This window comes from Sturnira hondurensis, unplaced genomic scaffold, assembly GCF_014824575.4.
Source record: "Sturnira hondurensis isolate 20B ecotype Veracruz unplaced genomic scaffold, ASM1482457v3 Scaffold0021354, whole genome shotgun sequence".
Lineage (NCBI taxonomy): Eukaryota > Metazoa > Chordata > Mammalia > Chiroptera > Phyllostomidae > Sturnira > Sturnira hondurensis.
The window spans coordinates 31,972,678-31,997,463 of record NW_028093985.1 but is presented as its reverse complement, the minus strand read 5'-3'; the positions used below and the strand labels follow the sequence as shown (position 1 = coordinate 31,997,463).

Sequence of the window (24,786 nt, the reverse complement as noted above, 5' to 3'; positions counted from 1 at the left end):
AAAACCCAAAATGCACTGTTAATACAGTGTAACTTCTTTATAATGCCAATGATAAATGATGGAACTTGTTTTAGTTCCAAAATATTTTAATAAGTGAACATTTCAAGAAAAATGTTGTTTTATTTGAACTACAACCAAATCTAGGTAATGAGAAGCAAGTTAAAACGGAATTCTTCTGTGTAAATTACGTTTGGATTCTCCCAGCACAATCCGTCTTCATTAGCAAGGCTCTACATTGACTAGGTGGGAAAATCATTAACTAATACTGCAGCAATTTTTAATTTGTGATAAGTCAGCTCATGTATTAGTTTTTATTCTATTATTAAAATATAATTACACATATATTAAAGGGGACAAAATTAAAAATGGCACTGCCCATTAATTAGCTAAAAATGAACGTGGGAGATTTTATTTCATTTCGTGTGTGTCATACTTACCAAGTCCTTGGCATTTAGAGACACTTCATCCCACCAGGGGGAGATAAAGTAATATTCACAATTCAGAATTCTCCTGAACATGAACTGATCGCCTCTTTCATCGTAGAATGGTTCAAATCCACAAAGTCTAGAGGGACAAAAGACAGGGAACAAAACGTCTTTAAGAGCCTAACTATCTTCCACCAATTTTTCTGCTGAAATCCAAGGCTGCCCTTTCCCACAGATGCCTGTGAGGGGGGCAACTCTGTTCAGCGCAGGTGTGAAATCGCCTCCTTCCGGCTCAGCTTTGAGTGTGTGAACACACCGTTGCGTCTTCAGGAAGTAGGAACAGGCACAAAACCGATTTAGGATTTCTAAAACTGTTATAATAACATTAGTAATTACATCATAAAGAACAATACTCATAGCTAACATTATTATAGGCACATGGTAATTAGACTTTCCATGACTTTTTTCACCAGGAATTGAGAAGACAGAGACTGATTAGTGTTCCAATTTATCACAAAGTAGAACAATTAGGGTTTAAAGAATAAAGAGATTGAAAGGTGGAAAGAAGAGATTTTTCCGTCATTTCTATTCAGCCCTATTCACTGAATTCTTACATATAAACGTGTAAAGTATTAGATTTTTATCCTATTCCAGTTTGGAGTTCAGAGTGAACAAAAATAGGAGCTAAAATGACTGCCAGAGAATGGCCTTTAAATCTTTATACAGTGAACTGATAGATGCAACCAACAGAGATGACAAGCCTAGATTCCTCCACCTTCTATGTGACTCTCATTTTTGTATATTGTACAGATATTTCACCGTGTGCCACAACAGGGTCAGCACAAAAATAAATGGGAAAAGTGGGGAAAAGTGATGGAGGGCCACCTGTGGCATCCTGAGGGGAGAGAAGAAAACTGAGTTCCTGGTCTAGGACCACCACGCCTTCGCTGTTTCTAGATGGGTGGAGGTTCTGAAATCGCTAGGAATCAAAAGGAAAGTATTTTTTTTTTTTTAAAAAGGCTCTTCTAGGACATGTGTTGCACTTGACACAAAATGCAGGGGGTGTGGTAGTGGTGGAGACTGATTAAGTTAAAAACATTTTCCTGATTTTTTTCTACAAGCTGGCCAGGTTGGTGCAGAGCAGGAAATGTTTAAGGGCATCCTAATGTAGTGGGTTTCTAGGAAGAAGTCCTTTCGCCTGTCCTTTTGCTTAGGGAACACCCCTTGGGGAGAGGCTTTGTCATTTTCCAATATCCTGGAGTGAGCCGGGAAAAGGCAAGGTCAGGAGCGCAGAAGCCCAGGCCAGCACACCCTCTCTGTTCCGCTGTGGTGTCCGCCCAGAGGGTCCTGCTCTAGCATCAGGAGAGAAGGGAGTGCATGTCCACACCTGGACAAGCAGGCAGCTCAGCCTCACTGGGCTCTCCTGTGCCCTCCCCAACACTAGAGAAATATAGCCCGCTGTTGGTCAGGGGTGAAGAGATTGGGCGACTTTCCAGCTTTAGTTTAGGGAACTCCTGTGTTTTCCCTTCTGGAAATTGAGAGAGAAAAGTGACAGTTGAGAAGGTATAGTGCCCAAATGCCTTTCTTTCCTCTCAATCATTTTGGCACATGTGTGTATTGGTGATAGAGGTAATGAGTTTGTCATGTCAGCCTGGAATGCCAAAAATGGAAGCCATGTGACACACAGCAGACTGTGTACACGCACATTCACACACAGAGAACAGAAACCCTTCGGCAGTGGAAATATTTGAATGCCAACAAGGACAGTTTAGGCGGATATTAGGATTACACGGGCCCGAAGTGAGAATGTGTAATACAACGTGGCTCCGGGCCACAGGGCGAACTGCGGTGCTAAAAGCTGAGGGAGAGACCGAATCTCCCACATTATCTGGCTGACTTCCATCTGAGCACTGAAGCGATTGCTTTTGTCTGTGGGGACAGAGGGTTTAGGTGTCAAAGGTAAAAGGACCAGAATTCCCGTGAGAAACAGGAAAATGGCCTTCATTTCCAGTCTCCTGTTGTGCTCAGAAACAGCAAGGTGATAACACAAAACGAATGGCCTGGTGGGACTTTCAAAAACACTCAATAATACAGGAGATGCACACGTCCGAGGGCACATTCCACTGAAGAAAATGTTCCAGTGAACCTTGCCTGGTAGACCTCACCAATTATTAATGAACTACAGATTGAATAAAAAGTCCGGAACCACCACCAAGCCCCCAGCAATAGGCAAGGGGACACCTGACTGAGGCAAAGCAGACAAGAAGTCCTTCGTTCATCCCAGTTCGATGCCTATGTAGGTGGCCAGAGCTGTTTCATGCCTGGGGCACATTTTTTTTTTTTTAAAAAAGGTCCCCAGGCTGACAGAGTTAGGCCAGACCAGAACTATTAAGGGATATTAGTTACATGCAGCATTCTTGTTTTCACTCTGGGGGTTCCTGTGCTTACTTTCAACCACCACCTATTCATTAATGATCTTAAGTAAACTACAGGGAAAGACCTGATAGACTTTTAAAATTATTTTCAGCTATAATAAGATGTGTTTTAAATGATCACATATTTTTTAATTCATTTTCCCACATCAGTAACCATATCATGGAGTTTTATTCATTCCATATTTCACTTATACAGGGTGAATATAATTTCCTATTTCTATCTCTCTGAGTTCCTACACCTCTTTAATGCTCTAACCCCCTCCCATAACTTTTCAATGCAAAATTGTAATTAGTGGGCATATTTATATTTTAGGGGCAAATCTGAATCACTATTTGTGTAGTTCAGTTTTTCACTTAACATCACTAAGTAGAACATGTCACCCACGTACTTTCCCCAGTATGAAAGTGATCTCAAATATAAGCTGAAGGAATTCTATGATGTGGCCTTGGGAATCCATTTTAACGAGTAAAACACTTAGTGTGGCAAACAAAAATGACCTAATAGTTTGTACTTTCATAAGGAAAAAAGAACGGTTCTCTACCTCTCCAGATCTTCTGAAGCTTTAATACATTCAGGAAACACAAGGAACTGGTCACTGAAAATATCTTTTGACGTTACATAATAGCAGATGGCTATTTTATGGTTTGCTTGTGGAACCATCTGTCTTGGCTACTGACCAAAGTATATACTCAGAGTTTACTAACTCCGTGGGGGTCCCACCCCAGTTACCCCATGCCTAGCCATAGTACCTAAGCACTGCAATTTCTAAGATTACTGTTAAATTTTGAAAACAAAGCCCTCTTTCTTCCACAGACTGAACTCTTTCCCTTTCCCAATTCACACGTTAAAGCTTTAACCCCCCAGTGTGAAGGCTCTTGGAGAAGAGGCTTTGGTGGGGAATTAGGCTGAGAGGAGATCACGGAGTGGCATCTCATGATGGGATTGGTAGCCCGTTAAAAAGAGACACCACGGAGCTAGTTCCTCTCCCTGCCAGGCACAAACTCAGTGAGAAGGTGGGTCTCTACAAGTAAGGAAGTAGATTCATCAGAACTCAACCTACTGGCATCCTTGCCTAGGACTTCCAGCCTCCTGCACCATGAGAAATAAATTTCTGTCTTTAAGCCATCCAGTCTGTGGCATTTTGTTCTGGCAGCCTGTGCTGAAAAAAAAAAACCACGTTCTTTTACACCCTCTGAAATCTCCTTACAGGTTTGAATATTACGGGTTCCGACAATTAGCCTAGCAGCTACCTCTAAATGGCAACCCTGTTTAAATTCTGGAACTCACTGATAGCTTGCTTTTTCAGCTGTCCCAGCCATCTTCCTCCCTAGACACTCTTCCATCATTCTTGCTTATTTCCTTGTATTCATCTATAGTTCCATCCTCTCCCTGGCGAGTTCCCAGCAACCCTTGTTTATTAGTTGTCAGGAGCTCAGGAACGGAACTGGCGACATCAGAGGGTGAGAGATTTAGCTCATATTTTTTTCAACCAAAGAAAATGTTTCTCTGAGTTTAGGGTATTAAACTTGAGGTACTTGAGATAGGAAATAAAATTGATAGCCAAAATGCATTTAAAGTATTCCTGATAAGAAATGGACCAGTTCAGGATTGCTTAAATAATTAAACAGCTATTTGCTCTTTAAAAAGGACTAATACCCTAATATTTTGAAGAGATGCAAGTAAGTAAAATAAGAGCGTTTTTAAATAGGTGAACATGAGTTTTAGATTTATTATTATCACTAAATATAAATTGTTCCCCAAATCTGCTGTGCATCACATATCAGAGTGAGTCACGGAAATGGCCTAGACAGAAGTTCTGGCCCCCCAAAAAGTACAGAATGGAAGGCAATGCTCATTTTCAGAAAATTCGATCATCAACCATATTTAGTATGTCATCGAAAATCATGAAAAGTCAAAAAGTACCCTTGCCTTGTATGAGGACTACTATGATTACCTATGATTATGAGAAAATAGCACAGCAAAGCCAAACAGTTTGCATGAAGACTGCTTTCCTTCACTTACAGGATGTAGGTGATTATTCCCACGGACCACATGTCCACCTCAGGTCCATAGGCGCAGCCTCTAAGAATCTCAGGTGCTGCAGGAAGAGGAACAATTATGTTCAACTGGAGTTTAAGCTCAACACTTACATTTTAATAACAAGTCATGGGGAGGAAATGAATTTATCAACATCAACTTTAGAACAGTTTTATAACCAATCTTCTCTGCCCAAACCAAGGAATGAGGCCACAGAGTCTTATGTCTATTTTAATGGGAGAGATTACAGTCTCTCTGTGTTTGGAATGCACAAAAATAAAACTATTAACTTTAATATCCTACATCAGAACATTGTGATAATGCCCAAATAAGAGGGAGCTCTATCTCTGCTACAAAAGATCCCTTACTTCAAAGGAAGCTTTGTACATAGGAAAGAAAGAAAGGAAAGCTTAGTATAGTAAGGGAACACAGACACAATTACGCTGCCTTGGGAACCAGATCTGTTTGGCGCACTACATCCATGAGTGTGTGTGTTTGGCAGAGGACTGGCCAGAGACCAGGGCAGATGGTGGGGAGGACTGAAGCTCACCAGTGCTGAAAGGTTGGAACACGAGCCAGAAGGGGCCCTGGCATATGCCCCTGTATGGTACTGAGAACTACACATAGGTCCCCGGAGAGCAGCTGTTCCAGTGAGTCTGGGATTATGAGCTGAGAAAGGAGGACTTCTCCGTGTGTAATGAGGCTGCTCCTATTAGCTCTGCCCACTTCGTGAGAGAGGAAGGCATGCTCAACCTCAAACCAGCCCTGTAGTATAGAATTGTGAGGAGTTCTTTCATGTTTTTATTACTGTGGAGCTGTGAAAATGGAGAGTTCACTGAGTCCAGTCATTTGCCCTGAGGACCGCAGGTGTGTTGTTGGTTTGCCTTACTAACAAAGGGAGAGAAGAGGTGAGAGCTGTGCCATCTGTGCCTAGGTATCGCTCAGGACTATAACCCAGAATGGACTTTTCCTGGAACAAGGGTGCTATAGGTGTCAGTGGGGTCCCTGGAGGAGGGCCTGACTGATGAATGCTGAGGACTCCTTGAGGGACACCTTGGGGATGGGGTCTTCCTCCTCCTTCCAGCTGAGGACAGGAAAGCAAGTGAGCTGCATCCCTGTCCATGGAGGCCGGAAGTGTCATATTGTCACAGTGAGGTCCAGAAGGAAGCTGTCCTCATGGGACTCTGCATTTAACTTATAGGAGGAAATACAGTGGATTTGCCACTGGCATATTCCCACACCACCTGCTTCTCCCCGTCCTTTCCCCGCCAGGAATTTCTCATTGCCATAGGAACTGCGCTACATAAACTACAGGAGAGGAAGAGCGGGAACGGTGGAGCCGGAACGGTGAAACAGGAGTGTGAGGCACAGCACTCTAGGCAGCATCCCGCATGGTGCACCCGCTGAGGAATCGCATCTGGGGCCAAGTAGTTTTTCTCATCCTTAAACAAATTATTCCTAGAAAAAATTCCCTTTTAAGATTTAATTAACATAATTAAGAAAAATGCACGCTCAGTGCCAGCACCATTCACTGTGTCAGGTTGGCTTTCCTTTCCCAGAGCAATCTGTACCCCACAGACGGTTCCTTTGGGCCCCAACAGCCCCAACGCTGAGCTCCCACTCACAAAGGCTTTGCACAACGTAGCGCAGCAGACACTCAAGTCAGGCCGCCACTCGCAGGAGGGCTCCCACTGCCTGTCTGCCTCCGAGAGCTGTTCCAGTCGGGGAGCTGCAATGCGCCTGCACATGAAGTAGCTTCCCGGCTCAGGTCTTGACAGCAGCGGAGGGCTACCAAGTCCCACATTGCCATTGAACCATGAATAGTGACATATGTTGGGGAGAGTCTTTTCCATTTTCTGGGTCTTGGTTTTCACCCCTAAATTCTAAGTAAATTGGGCTGGCTATTTCCGAGTTTACTTTGAGTTTTAACCTGCAAGCTACCGTGATACTGGTAAAGGGAGTCGCTGATAGTTTGAGCAAGAGGAGAGGTCAAGCTCTCTACCCCCAAACCTGCTGCACTCCCATTCCCCCTCCCCCACTGGCCAGGGTGCCTCCTGCATCTGCTGCTCTGTGGGTACCTTTCTTGTTGGCTCTGGTGAGACCTTTTCTCCATCCTGCATGGTCTAGAGATCAGCACCTTGTCACAAAGGTCAGGTGTTTTCTCTGGCCACTCTTCATAGCCCCCAGGCCCACAGCCCCCGATAAAGTGAATACCATGGAACAGAATTCTTTCCGAATCTACTTTATAGGGCATCTGGATTTCTCGTATGACCTGGTAATATCTGATCTCCCCTCAAGCACTGGTGCAAACTTTCTTTCCAGAGGCATCATGCGGCAATACGAGTAAACCGTGGTGTGAAAAGCTGAACTCTCCACCACAAGGCTAACTGAGACAAAAGGAATATAGAATGGTTTTTGTCCACAGTGAATTTCTTGTAAAAATATTTTTAAGGGATTTTTAATATTTATTAATCAGATTAAAAAATTTGGGTGAAATAAACTCGAAAAACCTAGATACAATTAGATACCATTCATACTATCTTTTAATATTTTCAATTACTAGTTAATGTGAACTTGACCTCAGAGCCAGAAGAACACACTCTTATAATTTATCTGAACCCTTTCCAAGAGTCAAAGCTTTTCTAGAATACATTGTAGGCTCTGGCACACTAGAGCTTTAAGTCTCCTAGGTTTCAAATGTTCTTGCAGGTGAGTCTACAAATTTCTGATTTTCTTAGAATGAGAAATAGTTGACTACTTCCAATTTAGTTTAAGAAAAGATACCCACTAGTCCACTTTGTAACGCTAATAAGCATGTCTGGCTGTCCTTCGTATCATTTTTGACCTCACTGCCAAAACAAACAAACAAACAAACAAAGTGGAGGGAGAAAATAATTTCTAAGTGTAACACGGTTTTTAGGATGAATTTAAAATAATCTAGCGTCATCTTTTCTGCAATAGTCACTAATAACAAACTGATCTTCCTGGCGATCTTCTGAGTGGATCCACATTTTCTTCCACGTCCACAATGACCTTGTCCTTGGTGGCACAGCCCACTGAGCACCAAGCCCCGCAGAGGTCCTAGGGAGCAACAGGCCCCAACCTCCCATATGGAGTGATTTTGGCAGATGGCATTGAGATTGCCAAGACACCAGTCATATGTTTTTAAAAAGCAATTTTAACTGAATATAAAAATTATATAAAATCCTAACTCTAATTATAATATTTATTCAGCAACACACCACGTAGACCTCACAATGCTGATTTTTTTTATAAGAGCATGGTACAATTACAATATCTAGAGGTTGAGCATCCACCTAGAGATAGGCATGAATATTGATTTAGTAAATAAAATTACTGTAACCAGTTCTAGAAATGCTCTTAAATAAAAAGAATCGGGTATGGCCTGTGACACATAGGAATGATCAGTGCTGGCTTTCCCTCTCTTTCCAATGCCCTAGGAGAAAAACAGAAGGTGATTCTGGTCCTTGATTGTGCCTTCATTTTGCGGGTGCCCTAGATAAGCTTCACGATCCCTTCCCACCTGTTCAGCTAAAACTACAGAGTGGCATTCTTTATCAGAGAACTTTTTAAAACTACCATTAACTGTTTTGAGAAAGACAAATCACAGAGAGACCAAGGTGAATGAAATCAACAAGTTCATTCATTCACTCATATTGCTGAATAAATTATGGATGACGTATTAAGCACCTGCTGTATGACAGGCAGTGTATTAGGTGGTGCTGAGGGAGTTAAAGAGAACAAGTCTCTGCCATCACAGAGCTTACAGTGTGGTGGGGGAGGCAGACAGTGATCAGGAAAACCCCGTGAAGAAGTGCAAAGTGGTGATGGGAAGGGCTTGTAGGGAACGTGTCTCTGACAGAGGGCTGCCCCAGTCAGAATGAGAAAGCAGTTTAATCTGAGATGTAAAGGACCTAGGGAAGCTAGGTAGGCAACGGTAGAGAGGGTGGTGGTGGGGGGAAGAGAGAGAAGAGGTTCCGGGTGGAGAAAGCACATATGAAGAGACATTGTGGCAGGGAGGAGCAAGGGGCACTCAGAGAACGGGCAGAAGTCAGTGTGGCTGGTGCACAGCCAGGTGTGTGCAGTGAGGCTCCGGTGTGATGAGTGCCCAGCGGAAAGGTCAAGGCCAGGCTGCAGATGCCAGTAGGTTGGGGTCCTTGTTTGTTTTTAAATTCTTCCCCGTGTTTTCATTTTATCAATTCAAAACATATGGGGAAAACTTATCTTCATCTTAAAGCCTGAATTTGTTTTTACTTCTACAGGCAGGAAAAAAAACTCTGCGGGACTTGTTTCACTGTGGAGGCTTGTCTTGAATTTGGAGATTCTTGGGGCCACAAACATCCACTGGCATTCAGCACAGCATCTAGAAGTCTCTCTGAACTTGGCCTCTGGGGTATAGAAACATGGAACAGATGGGCAGCTAAAAGAGGTGAAGGGGGAGGTGGAGATTGATGAAAAAAGGGGAAGGGATTCATCAAAGAACATATATGAAGTTTCCATGGACATGGACAATGGTGTCGGGATTGACTGTGGGATTAGAAATGGGGAAAGGGAGAAAACTGTAATGGCATAAACAATACAATATTAAAAAAATAAACTTGGCCTCTGGGGAGTGAGCAGTGTGAAAGGAGGAGGGCGGGGATTTAACTGCCAGAAGGAGAAGAGCAGTGCCTGGATTTGCTCTGCCCCTTGCCCGTTCCTAACGTGGCCTAGGAAACCAGAGGAGAAGGACGCACCCAAGGCAGCCTCCTACAGGCAGCAGAGCGCTCACAGGGGAGCAGATTATGTTACAGTGTCACATACAATTAGCAAGTACAGGGCATAAGCTTTTAAACTTTGTCAAGTGCAATTTTTGCTATGACAGCAGAGAAGAGAGGCCATGTCCAACTGCAATGTGCTAAGCGTTAGGACAAAGCTGTGGATCAGACTGGGATGCAGTCGAGATGTTTCCAGAGGGGGGTGCCTCTGGCTGGGAGCAGCCTCGTCTGTTCACATCCCACACTGCCTCTCAGCTTTCTACCAATTCCATGCACTCCATGCTCGAAAGGGTGAGAAGGGCTGAGGGGCCTCTGAGGCTGCTGTCACTTTGGTTACCTATGACTTGTTAGTGTGGACCAAGAAAAAGTTTTAAGGATGTTTTAAAACACAAATGACATGTTTCATGGTCTAACTCATCCTTTCCACTTTCCTCGACTCTCCTGGTCTTCTACACTGTAATAAGTATCAGTCAATCCACCTCTCACTTACTGTTTTTCATTTAAGCTATTAAAGACCGTCTTCTGTGCCACATGCATTCTGTAATATTTCTTTTTCTATGAATCTTATAAATGGGTGGAGAAAGATCTCAGGACAGCAGAGGAGCAGTAATTGCTGGAAAGGCCTTTCCATGTTTGTGGGGCGAGGTGGGTTGCAGATAAATAACCTAATATACGAATGAAACCCAGCTCATCCTGATATTAACACTGCATGAGGCTCTCTTTTGTGCATGGAGATACAAACATAAAGTAATGGAAATGGACTTAGTTTGGAATTCAAACTCTGGCTCACATATTACACAGGACACATGCAGTTTTTCTCTACATGGACAAAGAATCTTACTGATAACTATCAGTATTAATTCTTTTGAAACTTTTTATCTTATTTTACATGTATCTTTTTTTTGTAGTGACATTCTAAAATGGAACATTTTGCAGGGTGTTCAGAGCTCAAATAGTGTATTTTAAGCAAGTCTTCTACCCACTTGCCATCAATCAGCGTGTCCTTTTGACCTCTTCCCCTCACATCATTCCGCCCGCATCCGTGTAGCAACAGAGCTGAGCCTCACAGAACTGTGGCTTCTCTGTCACGGTTGGTTCTGCACTTAAAATAGTCACTTGCAGTGAGAAAAAAGTGGGCACGGAGTATGATTTATGGTATAGAGAGCCAGAAGTTAAGGATTAGCAGGGCCTTAAAAGACTGTCCCCAAACCACAGAGAACAGGAGAAGTGAGGGTATGATATTAGTAAGAATCTCTTTAGACTCAATTTTATCAGCCACCTCAGGCCAAATTATATTTGGTTAGTTTTGATTTAACTAAGCGGTTGCCATAATCCTCAACTTATATAGACAGCTTTTGTGATAATATTTAAAGACCATACACCATCCATCTGGCTGGGTGGTATAAAAATGAGCAGGACTCTACTTCCCTTCCCTTGTCAATAGCCCTGAGTCCTGATAGAGGAGTCAATCAACTTTGGTGGCCATTTCCCAACCCGGGGGGTGGGGGGCTGGGCAGCCTCTCCTACTGCCGACAGTTTTAGATACAGAAATACTGTTTTGGATATTGAGCCCCAAATCTGTGCCTCACAGCATTCATGCACAATTCCTAATTCCATCCTGTGGAGCTTCCTCTACTATTTGATATCCATGAATACCAAATGTGTTTTCTCCTCCTCTCTCTGGCCTCCTAATGGTGTTGCCCAGGGATCCATCCGGGTTGTTTCCTTTCTGCCTGGGTAGTCTCAAGGCTTTAAATAGCCTATACCAATCATGCCTACATTTATGTCAAAAGTCATGTCCGCACTCCCAATCTTCAAACATACACACCCTTCTGCCCATATGTCATCTCCCCTTGGATATCTAATGGGCATCTCAAAACCAATAAGGCCTGACCTGTTGCTCCAAAAGTCTTCCCCATCTCCATAAAGGTTAACTCTATCCCTCCAGTTGGACCTATGATCCGCTCTCCTACCTACTGTTCCCACCTTGTCACTGTACTCCAACCAACCAGCCTACTCGCTGGAGCTTGACGACACCAGGATGCTCCCGCCTCAGGGTTGGTGTGCTCTGTGGCCCCTGCCTGGAATGTTCTTTCCCTAGATATCCATGTGGCTTCCTTTCTCTCTCAGCTCATTCAAGTCTTTATTCTTGGGTTTCCTCTTGAGTGAAGCCTGCCCCGATCACCCTGCTTAAATTGCAAGGCAGGCTCTTAACACTTCCTATTCTTCCCCGGCTCTGCGTTCTCTCATAGAAATCATCACCTCTTTCCATCTAATTTACACATTTTTGTTTATTATTTGTCTTCTTCCACTAAATGTACTCGTAAAGAGAAGAGTTTTGCCCCCCCCCCCACCTCCCTCCCCACACACACACTGCTGTATCTCTAACACCTAAAACACTGCTTGGTGAGTAATAGTTCAATAAATATTTATTAAATTAAAAAGGGCCAAACATCTACACAACTGAATTTCCACAGAATACACATGGTTTAGGTCAGTACCGCACCAATGCCAAGACCTCGAGCTATTCATTTTCCTTTAGATTTAGAACTCCGAAGACAAATTTAAATAAGCCTACATTTAACCTGCAGAGTCCTGTCCTCTGCAGGGTCAAAAGTAAGTGAGCTCTGGCCTTCCCCACCATCCCGCACCTGTCTCCAGCCCCCCTTTTCCTTTCACGGGGCACTTATTTATTCAGACCAGGCACTGCAAGCATGCCTCTGGGACAGTCATATGATGGCCTGGGGACACTGCCCGTCTCATGGACAAAGAAGGGCTGTGGTTGGGAACAGAAGCTGGATCTGGGCACCCTTTACCGCCTGCTTGGCCTCCTCTTTCTGCCTCTCACCCCCCTGCTCCCTCCCTGTGACCAGCAGCTCCACGGGACCCCCGTGTGTGCACACCAGCCTGTCAAGCAACATGTCAAAGAAAGTGCAGTTGACATTTCACCATGTATTTAAGTCTTCTAGTTTTTAAAAAGTTCATAGTAAAAAGAAAGTCACCATTGGGGGTGTTTAATTCATTCTCAGGTAAGATCATCGCTTGTGTGATTTGATTGTCAGTGTAATTTGATAATGTGTGTCTTACCTTAGCTTTTTAGCCCCCTAAAAGGCACAAACTATATCTTTCTATGAAACTATTCTGAATGATTATATTTTATATTTACTTCTTTTATTTATTTAAAAATATTCCTTCATTTTTCATATTAGTGCGTGTTCCTGTGGCAGGCAGAAATCTCTTTTGCCAGAGTGTAGGTTACTGAAAATTTTCTTTAATTTTGGTTATTTCTGCCAAAATAATAGGTTGTTTTTTTAAAGCATTACGATGTGGCAACAACATAGAATTATCACTGTAATAATAACAAGACTGGCAAATGCCAAGTGATAATGAATTCTTAACAGCTCCGGACTCTGAAAGTAGAATTTGAATAGAGAAGTAGAAATATGAAATATCAATACACATTTTAATTAATTAAACTTACGAATGAATGAAATGATTGGTGTTAGAAACATATTTTTAAATCTAACCCATCACCGTATTAGTTCCTTTCTACTCTAACAGCTCGTACAGTTGGTCCTTGAGCAGCATGGGTGTGAATGACACTGGCCCCAAATACAGTCCCATAAATGTATTTACTTTTTCTTATGATTTTCCTAATTACACTTGCTCTTCTCTAGTTTACTCTATTACAAGAATATAGTATGCAATACGTGCATAAAAAATGTGGTAACAGCTTGTGCGATTGGTAAGGCTTCCCATCAAAATAGTAGATTATTTACAGTTAAGTTTTGGTGGAGTCAAAAGTTCTACACAGATTTTGGGTTGTGGGGGGTAGATACCCTTAACCCCCAACTTCAAGGGTCAGCTATACTTCTTTTCTGTAATTGGCAGGTGTTAAGTTTGAATACCCACCGACTTTAAGCCTTAAACACCTAAACTAAATAGGACATTTTGGTAGTAATATCACATGGTTACACTGGAGCACGTTTATCGAGCGTCATGGTGCGACAGATTCTTTTTTTAACCAATTTCTTTTTCCAACAGCAAAATGTAGAAAATTTCTTTTTTTATTATATGTTACTGATTATACCATTATGGTTGTCCTGGTCCCCCCCCCCCTTTGGCCTCCTCCACCCAGCACCCCCCACTCCCTCAGGCAGTTCTCATCCCTTTGTTCATGTCCATGGGTCATGAGTTCTTTGGCTGCTTCATTTCCCATACCACACATATGGTACATCCCCATGCCTATTCTGTGACTAATTTGTACTTCTTATTCTCCTCACCCCTTTACCCATTCTCCCACACTCCCCTCCCATCTGGTAACCATCAAAATGCTCTCTGTATCCATGATTCTGTCTCTGTTTTTCTTTTTTGCTTAGTTTGTTTTTCAGATTCAATGGTTGATATATATGTATTTATTGCCAATTCATTATTCACAGTTTTGATCTTCTTTTTCTTAAACAAATCCTTTTAAAATTTCACAGTTTGCTGATGATGAACTCCTTCAGTATTTTTCTTGTCTAAGAAGCATTTTATCTGCCTCTTGATTCTAAATGATAGCTTTGCTGGGTTGAGCAATGTTGGCTATCAGTCTCTGCTTTTCATGACTTAGAATATTTCTTGCCAATCCCTTCTAGCCCGAAGAGTTTCTTTTGAGAATCCAGCTGCTTTTAAAATTCTTTAACATTTGGCATTTTAATCAGGATGTATCTTGGTGTGTGCCTCTTTGCATCCATCTTATTTAGGACTCTCTGTGCTTCTTAGACTTGCATGTCTATCTCCTTCACCAAATTAGGGCAGTTTTCTTTCATTATTTTTCCAGATAGATTTCCAGTTTCTTTCTCTTTCTATCCTCCTTCTTGTGGCACCTCTATGGTGCAAACTTTGGACTGTTTGAAGTTTTCCCAGAGGCTGCATATACTATCCTCATATTTTGGGGGTTCTTTTTTTCTTCTTGTTGTTACAATTGGTTGTTTTTTGCTTCCTTATGTTCCAAATCATTGATTTGATAACTGGCTTTACCAACTCTGCTGCTGTTTCCTTGTAAAACTGTTCTTTATTTCAATTAGTAAAACCTTCATTTCTTACTGGAACCTTTTTATGCTGCTGAGGTCCTCACTAAGTTCATTGAGCATTCTTATAAACAGTGTTCTGAACTCGGCATCTGATAGATTGCTTATCTCCATTTCATTTACCTCTTTTTCTGGAGTTTTGATCTGTTCTTTCATTTGGGTCATGTTTTTTTCTCCTTGTTTTGGCAGCCTCCTTGTGTTTGCTTCTGTGCATTAGGTGGAGCTGCTTTGACTCTGTGTCTTGGTAGTGTGGCTTAATGCAGTAAGTGTCCTGTACGGTCCAGTGAAATAGCCTCCCCTAGCATCCAAGCTGGGTACTCAAGGTGTGCCCTTCATGTGGGCTGAGTACACCCTCCTCTTGTGGTTGAGCCTTAATTGCTCTTGGCAGATCAGTGGGAGGGATTTATCCAGGCCAGTCATCTACAAGGACTGGCCGTGACCACTGACCACCACCCTCTGCCCTCTGTGGAGAGTCAGCTGTGCAGGGCCAGTGTGGTGGTGCTCTGATGTGGTCTGTAGCTGACTACAGGGGGTACAGGCTCGGGGTTTCGCATGTGTTACAGGGCAAGGTCAGCTCCCACCTGTATTTTTCCTGGGGCCGCCCTGCCTGAGCTATAAAGCAATCTGAGAAGGCAGCTACTAGTGCTGGGCCTGAGGCTCACTGAGACCAGCTGTCACTTGTTTGATAGGATTTAGGGAATTGTGAAGCATAAACCAAGGCCAGCCATTTATATGGAAAAGCAGCTTGGGTGGGCCTGTAAGTTCCGAGGGACAGAGTCTCAGGGGATCTCTAGGGCAGGGCAAACAGTGTTAGCTGGGTTGATGGAAGCTCAGACATGGCACCAACTTGCCAGCTCTTGGCTCTGTGTGTGTGTGTGTGGTGGTGGCGGGGGGCAGTGCGGTTCAGAAAAGGGACAATGGTCTCTGCTCACCTTGATGTCAGACACTTGAGTTTCTCCCTTATGCCACTGGTGCCTTTCAAGCTTCTATCCTTTTCCTGGAGCCCAGAGGGAGTTAAGTCTGAGTGAGTGAGTTTGTTTGTGGGTTCTTTAAGAGGAACTACTTGAAGCTTCAGAGTTTCTTTCACTGACTCAATTCCCACTGGTTTTACAGCCAGAAGTTGTGGGGATTGATCTTCCTGGCACTGGAACCCTGGGCTGGGGGGCCTGGTGTGGGGCTGGGACTTCTCACTCCCGAGATATCCTTCCAGGATTTTTATCCCCCACACGTGGGTGTGGGACCAGACCATTCTGCTTCTGCATCCCCTCCTACCAGTCTGGGTGGATGTGGTCTTCTTTAAATCTTTAGTTGTCAGACTTCCATTCAAATCAATTTCTGATGGCTCTCAGTGATGGTTGTCCTATGATATTTTAGTTGTAATTTGGATGTGGTCGTGGGGGGAGGTTGAACCATGTCTGCCTATTCTGCCATCATGATCGGAAGTCAATAATTTCTTTCATGTTGAATTCTACACGGACTATTTCAGGGAACCAGCCATTGATTTCATTTAGCTGGGTCACACATTTTAATTTTCTGGCCTGGAGTTTCATTTCAACTGGGCACATTTCCCAGGAAATAATATTTGCTTAAACATACAGCAGCTGTGATTTTATTTTGAGATTTACTTATAGGAGAACCCTCTGGTATTAAAAGCCTAGGGCAAAGGGTTTAATGAATGAGACCGAATGAGTGGCTTTTCCTTTTTTTATTTCTTGATGAATGACCTACACACCCACTTTCCAGTGTACATAAGGATAACTGACCTAGGATTGAACTTCTCTTATAAGCAGGAAGTTCACACCTTCCCTCTCCACCAATTACATGGCTTCAGACACTTTAAGTTAAACGTAAGGTCCGTGTGTAAAGTCATATTTCCTGTAGATGACAGTGATTCTCACCAGTCGTATACTTGGATCTCATTTTCAACTCATTCTATGAATGGACAATTTCCTCCCCACTTAAGTATCTCGCAAGGACACACACCAAAGTGATCATGGTACTGATGTGTGGTGAGGGGAGAAGGAGCACAGTTGGCTTCAGCCTTGTCCATAAAGGGTCTAGGGGTAAGATGGATGCACAGAAATAGTCATCATTATATTAAATTTTTAAAAATTCAGAACTCTGCATCTTTACTCTCTTCTAAGTAATTCACTTCCTTTGCCCTGATGTTACTGTGACTTGTTTTGCCCTAACTAAGCTTTTCTAGTTTGTCTGTGTTACTATACACAGGTATATTTTTAAAATATACCTGCCTCCTCATTTATTCCCACTATAGGGTAATATGTTAGTGTATTTCCTTTTTGAGTCATACATAAATGTGTTTATATATAATTTTTAACATTCTCTGGTAAATAAATACTATATTGAACTTACTCATTTTTGACTTCCAAGCCTGCCTCAACCCATAAAAGTGATTACTACATATATTTACTACTTCAGAGTTCACAAAGCACTTTTATTTTTCTCAATTCTTTACCCCACCCCCTGCCTCACCTCAGCTTTCTTGCTTCTCTCTCCTCCTTTTCATACCTGGAGAGCCTATATACCTATACCTATACCTATATAGCGGAGTGGAAGGATTATCTTAATAATGTTCAACCACTCATTTCCTTTTACTCATTATATAGCCCTGAGGGTGATAAGGATATTTGCAGGGGAAAAACAATAAAAGGGAAACAGGCCTTCATTATAAGGTGGCATTATCTATAAGATAGGCTTGCTTATAGCACGGACAAGCATCTATTATAGTGCTTTCATAATCATTTTGTATCTAAATAATAAACAATTAGATTTAGGAGAAGATCAAAAACATTGTCTGCTTAGAAGCTGTTGGTAAGTGACAAGAAAAAGCATTTAAAACAGCTTTCTAATTTGTCTTCTTTTGACCTCTTTCTCCTCAAATCCATCTGTCATAATTGTCAGGGTATTTACAAAATACAGATTTGATTAAAAAATACGACGGCTCTGAATAGGAACCTTCGATAGATCATTATTATTTACCAAAGCAAGTCTGGATTGTTTAGACTGATGTACAAATTCCTTGAAAATACATTCCATCCTGCCTTCCCAAGTCTATCTGTATCCTCTGTACCAAGGGGTCTATGCTCCGATCACGCAGAGTGAGGAGGTGACAGCCAGTCCCTGAACTTCCAGGTGCTACCACTCCTCTGGGACTCTTCCTGTGCCTGCTGACAAAGAATGCCTTGGCCAACCCTCCACTTGTCAAACTCCTTCTCCTCCTTCAGTGTCCAGCTTATATGCTGCTCCTCTGTGAAGACCTCTCAGACAAGACTGGGCGTGTTCAGGGTGGTATGGCCGTAGACACGAAGACCTCTCTAAGTATGATTAAGTGCTCTACCCCCACTGTACCCACGAGTGTTTGGCTCAGATAAATAAAAAATGTACCACAACAAACTGTGATTTGTTGCATACCGGTTCTTTCTTTTATAGCCCATGAAAATAGTTGAAGGGCAAGACCATATACTGTACTTACCATACCATACCATATACTTACTGTTGTAACCTCAGTGTCTAGAATGGAATCTATTAGGCAGCCAATGCTCATTTGATCAATGAATGAATTCATAGAATGACCATTTTTCAATGCTGCAAAAAATAACTGCTCTTATCGCTATGAGTAAAGCCCTTGAAAGGCTGCTGCTTTCTCTTAGTCACAGAGGAGGACTCGGAGAGATGGCTAATGTAATCTCCCCCTGACCTCCCTATGGAAGCGCCTTTCAGTTCTCAGGGGGTCATTGCTGCCGCCTACCTACCTCCTTGGAATATTTAGTTTTGGCATTAGGTAACAATTACTAAATTAATCATCCGCTTTCTTATGGGAAAGCCTTGATTTGTTTTATTATTCCTTTCTCAGTTCTCTTCCAATGCTCCTATCAATGGGTGAGCAACTAGTCATCATAAATGGGCAACCCCATTTGGCAAATGGTACTTAATTCAGAGCTCATTTTCCTCCCGTATTCCAGGAGATCTGGAGGCATGAAAGAAATACAGGAGGAGGATGGATAAAGACATATGAATTACAGAAATGGAAAGTGCATACAGCACCATTAGGAGAGAGGGTTGTTTACTAATGGTGCCACAGGCAATACAATATATAAAAACAAAGCAAGAAGATTCCTATAGGGAACATGGTATAGTGCAATGGTTTTCACGATCCCCCCAACTAGGAATGGGAATCTTACTCCTAAATTTGTGGTGGGGATAAACAGCTGTCTAATGCAATACGCATGTTTAGTAACAGAACCTTGAATTTACTTGGGGTAGCAACATGTCGAGTTCTAGGACACACTGGCAGCTGCTGTGACAGTGTGAAGTACCATAGCTGTAACTCCTGTGGCTGTAACTAAGTACCAATCAATAAGATAGAAGTGGAAGTGACATGTGGGCCTTCAGTAAGTCTATTTAATAGTGAAAAGGTACAGTCATTTTCAGTATTTTATCCTTCCTGTTGTGTAGAATGTAGATGTAATGGCTGATTTCAAGCAGCCATTTTGGGCCATGAGGAAGAAATGGCAGAGCAAGACAGAAAGAAGCCCAGATCCCTAGCACTAGGAAGCATCACACCTGCCAGGCTGTATCTGTGGAATCCACCAGGACTGCCTTTCTTGAGACTTCTAACACGAGAAAAATCAACTTCTATCTTGTTTAAGCCAGAGTCATTTTGATTTTTCTGAATTTACTCCTTAGGACAAACAACCCTTGTCCTCAAAGAGCTTAAGATCCAGAACAAAAATATTTGGCACAATGTAAAGATCTGATAGAAATATAAGTATATTTAATTCTGTGTAATTATTGAGTGTATGAATAATTGAGAAGCAAGGAAATAATATTTTAGCTTTATCAGGAAACTTATCTAGTGAATAACAAAATTACAAAAAGTTTATGTAAACAAAAAAACATGAAGAAAGGAGAAAAATAATGCATGATTTCTGCATTATTTGTTACAGATATTCAGATTTTTATTTCTTACAATAACCTAGTAGTAATTTTGAGATTTAAAGAATTAAAATAGAAAATATTTTAAGCTAAAAGCAATAACTGATAAATATTTCTATAAGGGAAAACTATATTGATTTATCTATATTGTTTTTTTTAAAGAGGAAATTCCATAATTCTATTCATAGGCCCTTGGATATGTGGATTTTCATCTCTGACCCACTAAGAACTAGATGTGGAATCTTGGGAAAATCATACCCATTGTACCCTAGTAAAATGAGAGTTTTAGTAAATAAACTTTAAAGTTTCTTCTAGCATTTAAATTCTGTGGATTTAATAATACATTTGTTTCAGTGGGTGTCATACTGCCCTTCTTCAGTCTGATTTCTGTGAATTCAGAAGTTGTTAAAATGAGTTAGTTAGGTAGCTTTTATGTGTCTATTTCTGATGACATGGAGGACTAAGGTGACTCCATGTTCCCTTAGTAACTGTAACTCCAGGTAACTCCAAACACCACCCTTTTCCTACGTTCCCTTAGTGGCTTCTCTATGCACATAACACAGCATTTCTTAAGGTGCTGTACCTTTGGTTTACACGTATGTTCCTCTACAGATTGCAAGCCCCTCGGGTGCAGCTGGGAGCTGAAAATGTGTCTCCCTGGTACCAAGCACAGGCTTGAGTACACAGCAGGTGGTTTTGCTGAAGAGATGAGTGAGTGAAGGAAGCTCTGAGTAGAAAGATGATGATCCTAAAACCTTGTGACCGATAATTTGTACTCTTGTCTCTTTTCTGGGTTAGGATTTTGACTGATTTGTGACATCCATTGTTCATAAAATCTTTAGGAAATTTTGATAATTTTTGCAACCTTTAGGTTGATGCCAGATGAATTTAGCCAGCAACAAAAAAAATGCATGAGTTTCACCTGGCATGGATTAACAGCTAATGTTCTGTCCCCCGGTTGTGTACTGTCCATGGGTGCCTTCAGATCACCCTGGGAGTCTGGGTGAGAGGGTGTGCGGACTGTGACTCTGTCCATCTTCAGAGACTGGGGAACTCTCTGGGGAAACCCCACCTGAAGCTCTTAGGTTAATGAGGCCAGGCCAGTGCCATGAATGAGAACTACTGACTACCTCATACATGATACATACACTGTCCTATATACCATCTCAATCAACAAGACACACACCCTCCCTCATAAACAAGGAAAGTGACAAAGAGCTCATGGCTTTAATTCCAAACACAAGGCGCTTTCACTGTCTTCTTCCCTGGCAATAGTCTCTCCACTCCTGAGTGGGTCCAAGAGGAGCTACTGCCCAAAAGGCAGATGCAAAGCACCCGGCCCTTCCTCCCTGGGGCCCCCTCCACCCCTGCTGTTCTAACAGGGGCCCCCTAAAACCAACATCAGAGAACCCCTCATTAAGAACAAGAGGTGGTGTGAGTATCATTTATATATGCTTCCTCAAGGAGACTCACATCAAATTGTAAGCATTTGAAATAGAGATATTAAGAGTTTAAAAATTCAGAACTTTAAATAAAAATAGATTTCAAATAACAATGAAAGTAAAATATCAGTACTAAAGAGCATACCGCAGTACCCAGGGGTCCCACACACCGTCTTCATGAGCACTTGGTGTTCCACAATTTTGGAGAGTCCAAAATCAGCTAGCAACACAAGAAAACAATTAAGAAAGCAAGTTTTTCCCCTCAACTGTTATAGGTGACAGAACACTTCTCTTATTTTAAATGAATCTAACTTAAAATATTTTGTTAAAATATTTTGTATTATTTTTTTGTTTTTGTTTTTCAAGATGGGATGGATGTAGATGGGAACCAGTCACCAGGGAGAGAAAACTAAAAAAAAATGTAATAGGAATAGTTTAAGTCTCACTTTAAATTAGAGAAAAACATGATTCTTAAAAACATTTTATACTTTTCTCTATAAATTCCAGCTTTTGGCAAATAAGCTATTTCTTCTTGAAGTAATGGTTGGAATAGGTATATTTTGTTAAATATTAATTCTGAGATTTATGAAACTAACTCTAAAGGACAATATAGAATTAGTGGTATAATTCATACATTTTAATCTGTTAGAATAAGTCAAAATAAATAATTAGACTTTCATGACTGTAAAAGAAATGAACAGAAACATTAAAAGGTTTATTCTCCTTCAAATAATGCCATTCATTAGTGAATTTGACAGGTAAGAATTCAGTCTCCTATGAAGAATATGGCTTTATCTTTTAGTTTTTGGAAAAATCATTCTTTATTTATCCCTCAGAATATTACCTAGATCAAGCATTATCAAAAGGCGCTATCATTACGGGGTCTATTTGTGGGGCTCCATCCGCCCCACGCACGAAGCACCGGGAGCCTTTTAAGGCCATTCTCCAAGGGAGGCAGGTGCAGAATGGATGCCATTTTAGACTTCAAAGATAAACCCATTTCTCCTCGGAGGTGCTGATCCTTATCAGAGAAAGCAGCAGGAAATCCTTCAGAAAGCAAGGCTCTCCTGCCTAAATCAGTATCTATCCATCCATTTAAAGAAATACTGTTAAGGATAAAATCTTTGAAAGTGAAGTCAAAGGAGATGGGAGCCCTCCCGCTGTCTGCTGCTTTTCAGGAGTGATTATGAGAACAGGCGGGCTGCCCAGCAGGGCTTGGGCACTTTCCCTGCAGGGTCTCGCATTCACAGAGCACATTATGCTGTTTGAGCCCTCCCCACGATCGGTGTAACTTAATTTGCAAAGGTGTTAACACTTATGAATGCAGTGAACCCATCAGATTTGCACTATAAAGGAGAGCACCAAGAGAGCAAGGTGCTTTGGAGGATTTAATTAAAAAAATTTCAAACCCTTTGCAGGCCAGACAGAACACAGTCTACTAAGGAGAATCCATCTAAAATAAATTTTAATGGGGTGGGGGGCGGGCAGGGTTGGGAATATAAGACAGAAACCTGTACTTGAACAAGAATTAAATAAAATAAAAAAATAAAATAAATAAAATAAAATAAAATAAAGAAAAATAATAAAATAAATTTTACATTTATTTATTTATTTATTTATGCAAATGAAGATTTGCTTTGGAAGGCAAGTGGAAAGTAATATTTAATATACTCTTTTTTTTTCTAAAATTCTAACTGAAAAAATCTCTTTGGGTAGAATCAGAATTTCCCAAAGTTCATCACTACAGTTCTTCAAAATGCCTATTGGGGGAAAAAACAAAATTTGGGGGAAAAACCTCAGAGTCCACTATATTAGACGTCAGTGTGCACATAGCATTTTTAAGGTTTGTGGGAAATCCTGAAAAATAAAAATCTTGTTTATGTTGGCATTTTCCAACTTATTCGACCAATTAGCACCTCCACAAAGCACTTGCACCTTCCCCAAAAGGGCGTTATTGGCCCTCATTCACTCGGCCGAGGAACGAGCATTCTGTGGAGCACACTTTGGGGATCTCAGTTTATCGCTGTTGTGTAAACAGGTGACTCAGAGCCTAAATTCACTGGTAGGTGCTAGATATTTTGTGTCAAAATTCTTGATTATCTAAAATTAAGTTCCATCTAATTTGTGGAATAAAAGTTAGTAACCAAAAAAAGAAGTGTATGTTATCTGTGATTTTCTTCTATATAAACATATTGACAACATGCAAGGCCACCTCCTGAAACTCCTGCTGTTTTCAAGAGCTGTGATTCCTTTGTACGTCCAGCAACGTGACACCAACTTTAGGCACGAATTCCAGATTAATATTCCAGACTTCCAAACTCTGCATTATTCCTTCAGACAGCAAGTATTCAAGGAAATTAAATGGAGGGGAAATTGTATGGAGCCACATTTTACAATTCTGTAGAACACATTTCTCCTGCTCTGGGAAAAGGGGTTAGAGTCCTCACCTATCTTGAGTGGTGCGTCTGGGGCTGGAGTTGCATAGAGAAGATTCTCTGGTTTGAGGTCACGATGGACGATCCCATTTTCATGTAGGTACTAAACAGGGAATATAATGAGGTCACATTCATGGTCCCAACACTGATATTTACCATTTTCAGAATTATAATAATCTTTACTATGTAATGTGATTCAATAACACACATATTATAATTTAAAAATAAATGCCATAAAGAAAAAATGTTTTAAACTATACATTAATCTACAATAACTTATCTATAATTACCTGAAAGTGAAATGCAATCTAAATTATATAGCACCAATTGCCAGAAATAAAATGTTTGCCCCTTGGAGAATATTAGTTGCAGTTCTCCTTAGGCACCAAATTGGCTAATTATTATTGTAAGAAAGTCAAGGTGTTGTATCTTGAAATTTGTCTGGTTTATTATCTAAAAAGCAAAATGGCATGTGTCATTTTATAAATTCACAGCCATGGCACAGACTTGAGATTACTGTTGAAAAAGACACTTAGATGTGAGTAATTAATATAGAGAACACCCTCCTCACAGAGGGTATCCGCCCTCCCCCCACACAACTCCCGCCCCTCCCACTGCTCTTGCCTTCAGCTTGGCCACATCCACCTACCCGCTCGTAATTACTCTGATGACCAGCTCAATTGCCCGCTCCCCACCAGCCCATGCTCCACAGTCACGAGAGTCTTTTTTTTTTCAAAAGTGAAGACCCAGTCACATCACTCCCTGCTTTCCTTTGCTTTTGGCATGAATGACAGGGTCCACGTGACATTTGATTTTGTATGTCCAGCAGGCATCACAAACTCGCCAGGGGCAGGACGGTTCCGTAAAAGAATTAGCGAAGTTGGAAGAGTGGGAAACAAGAGGGAGACACTGGGGAGTCCCAGGGACAGCATCTGTCCCTGGAGAGAGCACGACCCCTGAGAAGGCTGAGGTGACCCAGGTTCAGCTGCTTGTTGTGACGGAGGAATTCAGGCTGCATGTTGCTAGCTCTTCTGATTTTTTTCAGGCAAGACAGAAATTTATATTTTTTGGGTAAAATATTCCACATTTTCAATGGTGATGAAGTTTTAAATCCCCGTACAGGCCAGATAAAACACTCTGCAGTCTCTAATTCTTGCTTCAGAATTAAAAACAGTCCCTGGCACTCAGTAGATGCTCAGTAAAAA

The 24,786-nt window shown here is 41.6% G+C and overlaps 1 protein-coding gene across 1 annotated transcript in view; it reads right to left on the bottom strand.

Moving 5' to 3' along the window:
* The window catches only part of CAMK4 (calcium/calmodulin dependent protein kinase IV), a 193,283-nt gene that overhangs the window by 7,952 nt on the left and 160,545 nt on the right, over positions 1-24,786 (bottom strand). Inside the window, exons 6-9 of the mRNA XM_037032274.1 lie at positions 23,594-23,684; positions 21,292-21,366; positions 4,884-4,959; positions 438-564 (exon numbers count right to left, since the gene is read on the bottom strand). Of these exons, the coding sequence (XP_036888169.1) occupies positions 438-564; positions 4,884-4,959; positions 21,292-21,366; positions 23,594-23,684 (369 nt within the window). The remainder of the gene's footprint in view (positions 1-437; positions 565-4,883; positions 4,960-21,291; positions 21,367-23,593; positions 23,685-24,786) is intronic.